Below are 8,412 nucleotides of genomic sequence, written 5' to 3' on the forward strand. Positions count from 1 at the left end.
AGGGATGCCCTCGGCCGGCGCCGGGCGTGCGCCACCCTGCACGGCCCCGGGGCGGGCTTCCAGCAGCCCCGCGTGCCACCATTTTGAGCCGGACTTGCTTGTGGCTCCGGGTGTATCGGGGGGGCCGAGCCGCGCGCAACGTAACCGCGCGTCTCGGAAACGCCGCTGGCAAGTTTCAGGCCGCTGCTCCGAGCCTCAGCTGAAGACAGTGCCCCTAATATCATATAATATATAATGTAATGTAATGTGTTACAATATAAAGATAAAACATAAATATATAATGTAATGTAATATCAAAATAAAATCGACGTCTATAATGTAATATAATACAAATCTCAGTCCCCTGGGGCGGGGTGCGGCCAGCAGCGCGCCCCTGCGCCGAGAGCAGCGCTGCGCAGGCAGCGAGGAACCCCCCGGCCGCGGCTGCCCGACGTGCTCAATGAGGAACAACCGCCGCAGGAAGGAAACGGCCCCGCAGCGACCCCTGCCCAGGCTTGGCCCCGGGAGCCCCTTACCCTGGCACACGTGCGCGGCGCCGCGCTCTTCTCCGTCACCCTTTCGGCGGGGGAAAGGAGCTGGCGACGAGACGTCTGGGCTTGCCTGCTCCGAGCAGCAGGACGGGTGGGCGCTGCTTCCCCATCCTCCCCGAGCCGCACACAGGCACGCATTGTATGGAAATGCCGCGCAGACAGGTTCATCAGATCCCCCTCCTTTTGGCATGCCCTCCCTCTCCGCCGGCTCTCTGCCCCCGCTGCGTTTCATGGCACTGGGAGGCTGAGCGGTCTCCCGAGCCCGCTCTTCCCACCCCTCCAGGCCTTGGAGGCGGAAAAGAGAAGAAAACGCAAACCTGTGTTAGGAACAATAATCTCATTTGCAAAGAAACATCCCCGGAATGGGGGACTATTGTAACGGTGCCGGGCAGCAGCCCCGACGGCTTCGCTCCCCACCCCCACCCGCCCTAATAAACCAGCAAACTACAGCACAAGCCAGTTGGCTCCGGACTGCAATTCCTCCTAAATCATGATAGACGGATTGCGTGAAAAACAGGAATTCCAAAGAATTTCCTGCCCTGGGAACACAAGCGAGGTCTATATTTAACACCATCCCAAGCTGTCAAGAATGCTTTGTGGTTGGATAACAGCAGAAAAATGTGGAAAATGCGGGCTACTGCTCTACCAAATATGGCAATATTGTTACGTCTGGGCTCGAAATCACCATCTGGAAACATTTACACCGCCCCGAGCCCGAAAGACAGGACGCCACAACGGGAGCTCGCAGCTCTCCGCCCGGCCCCGACCTCGGGAAGGAAACCCCCGGCTCGGAGCGGGGGGCGCCGGGGCCGGGACCCTCCCGCCTCGTCGTGGGCCTGCGCCCGGGCACGGGGCTCCCAGCCCGGCGCTGCACCTGGTTATGCAGAGAAATAAGAGGAGCGGGGAGCTCCAGGGCTGCGACTGCGGCTGCAACCGGTCACCGGGCCCGGAGACTGACTACGGGGGCAAACGGCAGCAAAGCCCGCGGAGCCTCCCCGCCCGTCCCCCCGGGTGGGAGCAGTCCTATGAAGCGGGCTCGGGCAGATGTTGACCGCGACCGCCCAGCGGGTCACCCGGAGTTCACTGCTCCGCGGACCCCGCTCGGGGCTGCGGGCAGCGCTCAGTGGCGCTGCCCGGGATCCCGGCGGAGGGCAGCGGCCGAGGGCCGCCCCGTCTGCCATCCCTTCCCCTCCGCCCGGGCGGCGCATTACACAGACACACGTGCTCAAACTTGGCCTCCCGAGGGCGGGAGCTGGGGAGCAGGTCCAGGAGGGCGATGCAGTCCCGTGGCCCGAGGCGGGGCGGACCGAGACACGCGGGGGAACCCCCGCAACCAAAACCAAAAAAACAACAAAAAAGAGGTTTCCGTGGAGCCGCGCCAGGTGCGGGGAAGCCGGGCTCGCGCGCGTGCCCCATTCACAAACGCTGCAGGCCGCCAGGCAGGCGCCCGGCCCCGGCAGGCGCGCACCCGCGCTCCCCGGCGCTAGCTCGGAGCGATTTTGGCCGCGACCCGAAGCAGGCACCGATCGGCCCCCACCCCGCCGCGGCAGATGTGCTGCCTCCTTCCGGAACCCCTGCCCGAGCGCCCGGCCCCGAAGTCCCTAAAGCACAGCGCGCAGCACCCCCGCGGGGGTCGCGGCGGATCCGGGGGAAGGTGCGAGCGAGACGGGGCGGGGCTTGGCCGCGGCCCGCGCCAAGAGACATTCCGGAGATGCCTGGAACGCTGGATGCTCTGGCGTTCTGGAACGCGCGACGTCAGTGCAGCTGCAGCACGCGGCGGCCCCGCTATATAAGGAGCCGCTCGCGCTCTCCCTGCTCAGACGGCGCCGGGACCCCCGAGAGGAGCGGACCGGACCCACCAGCCCCTGTCCTCCCGCCGCCACACAGCTCACCCGCGCCCTCCCGGCCCGCCAGGACTTCGGAACAGCCCGCGGCTCCTTCCTCGTGTCCGAGCCGCCCCCGGGACCCCTCGTCCGCTAGCAATGAGTTGCCAGGGCCGCAGCCTCGTTCACCTCGCCGCGCTCCTCTGCCTGTGCAGGCTGGTGAGTTCACCCGTCACCTCCAGGCTCGGCCCGGGCTTTCCCCCTCGCAACGCCGCGGGTCTTTTCCCCTGCGCCAAGCGGCCCCCTGCCGGGGCGACCCAGCCGTGGTGCGGGGGGGGGGCGCGTGTGTGGGTTGGGACCGAGACTCACCCGCACGCCCTGCTTGGCCCCCCAGGTGCTTTCCACGTGCCCGGCCGTCTGCCAGTGCCCTCTGCAAGTGCCCAAGTGCGCCCCAGGAGTGGGTCTGGTCCTGGACGGCTGCGGATGCTGCAAGGTCTGCGCCAAACAACTCAACGAGGACTGCAGCAAAAGCCAGCCCTGTGATCACACCAAGGGGCTGGAATGCAATTTCGGCGCCAGTCCCACGGCTCTGAAGGGGATCTGCAGAGGTAAGAGACTTGTGGCTTGGCTGTCTTGAAAAAATAACAGTCCCCAGAGTGGCGAAGTTTAGTAATTTGGAGTCCATGTATGGTTATGCTTTGTTGTTGGTAGCTTGGCAGAAAGGCACATGACTTCAGCAGTCTGGAATGTGATTCAGTATGTCTGGGCTCCACTAAAAGCGCAGAAGGAAAAGTGATTCCTGACTAACTTATTGTTCTAGCCTCCAGTCTCTGGGGGATGTTACCATAAAGCGAATTTTAACAGAGCAGCAAATCTGCCTGCCTTGAAAAGAGCATCTCACCTCTAACTCCCCTCCTCACTCTTTGTTCCTCTGCAGCCCAGTCCGAGGGGAGGCCATGTGAATATAACTCCAAAATCTACCAAAACGGAGAAAGCTTCCAGCCCAACTGCAAGCACCAGTGTACATGCATTGATGGAGCTGTGGGCTGCATCCCACTCTGCCCCCAGGAGCTCTCCCTCCCCAACCTGGGCTGCTCCAGCCCCCGCCTGGTCAAAGTCCCAGGCCAGTGCTGTGAGGAGTGGATGTGTGATGAGAGCAAAGATGGCCTGGAGGACCTGGAAGGCTTCTTCAGCAAAGAGCTGGGTCTGGATGCTTCAGAAGGCGAATTAACCAGGAACAACGAGCTAATTGCCATTGTGAAAGGAGGGCTGAAAATGCTGCCTGGTGAGTATGCCAACTTGTTGCCTGATGGCCATGGGCTGAGCTGGAAGGGAAGAGTTTAGTAGAAGGGGGGATAGAGCCAAAATACTTGAGAAACTCATGCCAAATTCCTCTCTCTTTTTCCTTTTTAGTCTTTGGATCCGAGCCACACAGTCAGACCTTTGAGAGTCCCAAGTGCATTGTTCAAACAACTTCCTGGTCCCAGTGTTCAAAGACCTGTGGAACTGGCCTCTCTACCCGGGTCACGAACGATAATCCTGACTGCAAACTTATCAAGGAGAGCAGAATATGTGAAGTGCGGCCATGTGGACAGTCAAGCTATGGCTCCTTAAAGGTAAATCCAGATCCCTGTGATGGCACTTCTGCTAAATAACTGACCTGGGTAGAGAAGGGAGTTTGGATATAGACCTTCTACTAACCATATTATTTGCTATCTCTTTCTTGCAGAAAGGAAAGAAATGCACCAAGACTAAGAAGTCCCAAGCCCCAGTGAAGTTCACTTATGCTGGATGTTCCAGTGTGAAGAAATATCGTCCCAAATACTGTGGCTCCTGTGTGGATGGAAGATGCTGTACTCCTCAGCAGACCAGGACTATCAAGATCAGGTTCCGTTGTGATGATGGAGAAACTTTCACTAAGAACGTCATGATGATCCAGTCTTGCAGATGCAACTACAACTGTCCACATGCAAGCGAAGCTTACCCCTACTACAGACTCTTCAATGACATCCACAAATTTAGGGACTAACTTGTGACTGGGGTGGGATGTTAACAGAGTTTAAGTAACAAGCAATGGAGAAAGGAACTTTTAATGGTGGAAAATGGTGCCTTGTCCATGTGAGGGCAACATTTGAGATGATACGAGTGCACTGTGCAACTGGACACTAATGCAGCAGAGATTTAAGCATATTTAAAGCTTCATAATAGTGGAGCAACTTCATTGCTTCTTTTTGGAGCACCTTATCTTATTGATATACTGTTTTCTGTTTGTAACTGATCAGATAAATCTTTGTTCTGGTTATGAAAACTTTAAATTTGTCTGTACTGTTCAGTTTTAACATTATGCTTCCCTCCCTACCCCACCCCCCAAACACAAGTTGGAAGTTACATTCCTTCCTTAGGTGGGCACTTTGGAGTGTTCACTTGTGGCAGCTATTATGTACCAACTTTAGTTTAATAGCAAACAGAAATCAGTTGTTTTAAAGCTGAATATTTTATTTATCAAAATGTAGCTTTTTTTTGGACCCCCCACCCCCATAATACTGGAATAAGTTGTAAATGATTTTAATTTTATATTCAATGAATTAAAAGAATTTATTTATGGAATTAATCATTTAATAAAGAAATATTTACCTAATATTCTTAGCAGAATATTTTGAATGGTAATAGATATGGACTTACTGTCTTAAAAGCTTAAACTTCTATAAACTCTTAGTCCCTCTGAAACCTAAGACCAGCACTACCGTGGAAATAATCATTATTTTAACTTCCTTTGTGGATAAGGGGACATTCTAATTTGCTCTACAGTCTGCAGCCCTGTGCTCTACAGAATAGAAAAGAGAACAGCTTAGTTGTGTTTAGCAAAGCAGTTGCCATATCAAAGATTTGATTTAATCATATTGTCATAATATTCAAGTTCTGCTGGAATTTGTAAAATAGGGTGCTTCACAAGAATATAATACATGCACACTTTTGTGAAATGGTGAGACTGAGTGACTAGCCAGGGATCACATTACTTACAATAGTTGCTTCTTACAAATTAATAGTTATGTGGAAAAAGAATGTTTCATAGAGTCTGTAGGAGGTAGTTAGTTTTCACTAAATTCAAACTAAATGAGCTTGAAGCAATGACTTGTGTTAATCCTAATAACCCAGTGATTAAAAGTAAACATGCCTTTAACAGGAGAAGAATGCTAGGAATTTCAAGTACTTTTCCAATAGAGAGAGTAAAGGCCAGACAGACATTCTCTTCTCTTCCTATATCTATATACACACACAAAAAGAAGAGAAGAGAATGTATACATATAAAATAACATGTTAACAATAATGTTTTAATAATAATAATGTTTTAGTGAAATGAATGAAGTTTAACTATTCAAAGGGTAGATTATTGACATAAAATATTTTTCTTCATGTAAGTCTAGGATACTGAGAAAGTTGCATCACTGTTTACATTAATGTTGTATGTTATAAAGCTCCAGACTAGAGAGGGCTAACAATAAACCTATGACAGAGTAGGTTTCCCTTTCTCATACCTCCTCTTTGGTCATCAACATAGTCCTCTAGCAAAACATTTCACAGTACTCTTAAGCAGGAAAGCAAATCCTTGTACAGAAACAGATGAGGGAACTTGCATTTTCACAGAAGTAAAATAGTTACTAAATATCACGACAAAAAACAAATCAACAGTCTAGTGCTGGGTTAAGGTTAATTTCCCATGAAAGTCTGACATTGACTGAATATTTATCAAACAAGTAGCCAAAGCTCAGTTCATTTGGCAGGTGATGCTTTGCCGGAAAAATTATAACCGTATTTTCTGCTCAGTCAGGTTTTCTCCCTCGAGGCATTCAAAACTTTAGTTGTTTTGGAATTTCAAAACTTTAGTTGTTTACCACCTGGCCACCAATATTAGCCATGCCAAAAACTTATCAGTTCAATATTGTTGGTAGCAAAGGTGTGAAACTCAATGGAACACTTTTGTGGGCTTCTATTTAAATTCAGCAGTGAATGGTTTATACATCAGATGCATAGACTATATTGCCAACATGCTACCTTTTGGTTTCATCGGTTGCATGTGCTGGCTTATTGCAGGGAAGGAATTAAAGGGACATGTCCCTCAAAAATAAGCACATAATAGCTACATTCTTAGCTAACCCAAATTTTAGTATGTTTGTACCGATGGGTTATTATATTTTAATATACCCATATTTAAATTGGGCGAGTGCCCTTTAAATATGCACATGGCACTTCCAAGTCTACTGTAAAACAGAATAGTAGTCATGTCCCAGCATGAATGACATACTTTTGGCTTTTAGTGCTTGGTAAATTACAGTCCTGATCTTATAATTTTCACTAACAGGAGTAATCTAACTGGAATCAGGGAGCAAGAATTGGAGGAGTAGCCCCTATTAATAGGAACTAGGGTATACAAAATGGAATTATCCTATTAAAAGAGGGTAGGAAAATTTTGGCTACGCTAAAGTCAGCAACAAAACTTCCATGGTTCAGGATTTTACTCAGAGAATGCATCTTATAGAATATATTGAAAAGCACATTTTTTTTGAAGCAGAGAAAAAGAATGCTGCAGCGAAGTATCTCACTGTCAGAGAAACCATCACCCTTACCTTCCACCACTTCTTCCTCCTACACACCTGCATAAAAATCTTTATTCCTCCTGAAGCATCTCCCTCCTCTCCAGTGCCCTAACAGAAAACCAGGTGCTTTGTACATGAACAGAGAACAGTATGCACACAGGCTTCCTTCAGACTATAAAACAGCAGGATGTACAACTACGTTTCATGATAATTACTGTAATTTTATTTACCAAGCGAATAGCAAAATAAAACATGGAAATCCCCTTTTAAGGCCCATGATTTCTTTCCTGTTTGATACCTGCTAAAAAAAAAAAAAAAACAGTGGGCTACTTCTAAGAGGCACCTAAACCACTTGTGTAAAGAGGAGCTAGGGGTGCTCAGCATGTCGAAAAGTAGGTCATTACATGCTTCTCGCACACCCACTAACAATACCAAACCAACCATTCTACTTTGAGTGGAACTTCCTATAACCAGGGCCAGACTCCATGAAATCCAGTCAAGAACTCGATATGCCAATTATTCACATCGGAAATGCTCAAACACTGCAATGATGAGAACCAGAACAGAACCCGAACGCCAATGTAATCCAGAGTTCTATCTATTCTTGTGCCCAATGTTCCTCTCAGATACTAAAACAATCAGTACCATAAAACACATACTGAGTTGCGTGTTTATTTACCTTATTCACATAAGGCAACAAAGAAAAACATCTTTTTATATTATCTTCCCCTGAAAAAGGGGAAAAAATTACAGGCAACTCTAGAGCACTCACTAGGAAGTAAGATTCAAGAAATATATTCAGCCACCTCTGCTGTAATTCCTCTGAAGTTGTACTACAAACAGGCAAACTGATGGGGAGCAGATGTGTGAAGATGTTCACCTCAAAAGCTATCTTCCTGCTAAAAGTGAACTAATCCTTGACCATCTTTATTCCCCCAAAGCAGCTTCAGATACAGGCTTAGAGCCAGGCAATCCCATATAAGATGCAGGGCTGTTATCTAGCACTAAAGGTTTTCCAACACTTGCCATTGTAAGACCACAATGACAGCTGCTTATGACTTTGCCAAACTTAAATCTTTAGGCTGAAATTTTCAATTCCTGGTAACTGCCCCAGGTTGCATCTCTTTTTCAACTAATATGAGAGAAACAACCAAGCCATTTCTAAAAACCAGGATAGGGAAAAATACATTTTGTGCATATTATAAAAGCCTCAGACCATAGTGCCCCTCGGGTTTGAAGCAGACTTTAAATTTCAAGACAGGTGACGTTTGTGTCAGGGGTGTGTCTATTAGGAAAATGCAACCCACTAAGAGAAGTTATAAACCTGCTTGCTCAGCAGACAGGTAGACTTTCGCAGTTAAATTTCCTGATGATTGCATCAGAAGGGACAAGAGTCAGATCTGCAGGGATGAGCCACCTGGGAGGGAGGTGCAAACATGGACTGCAACCCCTTGGGGATAAGGG

The 8,412-nt window shown here is 49.1% G+C and overlaps 1 protein-coding gene across 1 annotated transcript; it reads left to right on the forward strand.

Annotated features, from left to right (window-relative positions):
- Positions 1-2,339: 2,339 nt before the first annotated feature.
- CYR61 (cysteine rich angiogenic inducer 61) lies at positions 2,340-4,991 on the forward strand. Its single transcript, XM_019501551.1, has 5 exons — positions 2,340-2,572; positions 2,748-2,961; positions 3,291-3,638; positions 3,767-3,969; positions 4,083-4,991. The coding sequence occupies exons 1-5, from the start codon at positions 2,513-2,515 to the stop codon at positions 4,380-4,382; spliced, it is 1,125 nt and encodes a 374-aa protein (XP_019357096.1). The 5' UTR covers positions 2,340-2,512; the 3' UTR covers positions 4,383-4,991.
- The last annotated feature ends 3,421 nt before the right edge of the window (positions 4,992-8,412 follow it).

Source organism: Gavialis gangeticus, unplaced genomic scaffold (assembly GCF_001723915.1).
Source record: "Gavialis gangeticus isolate Ggan-Ray unplaced genomic scaffold, GavGan_comp1, whole genome shotgun sequence".
NCBI lineage: Eukaryota > Metazoa > Chordata > Crocodylia > Gavialidae > Gavialis > Gavialis gangeticus.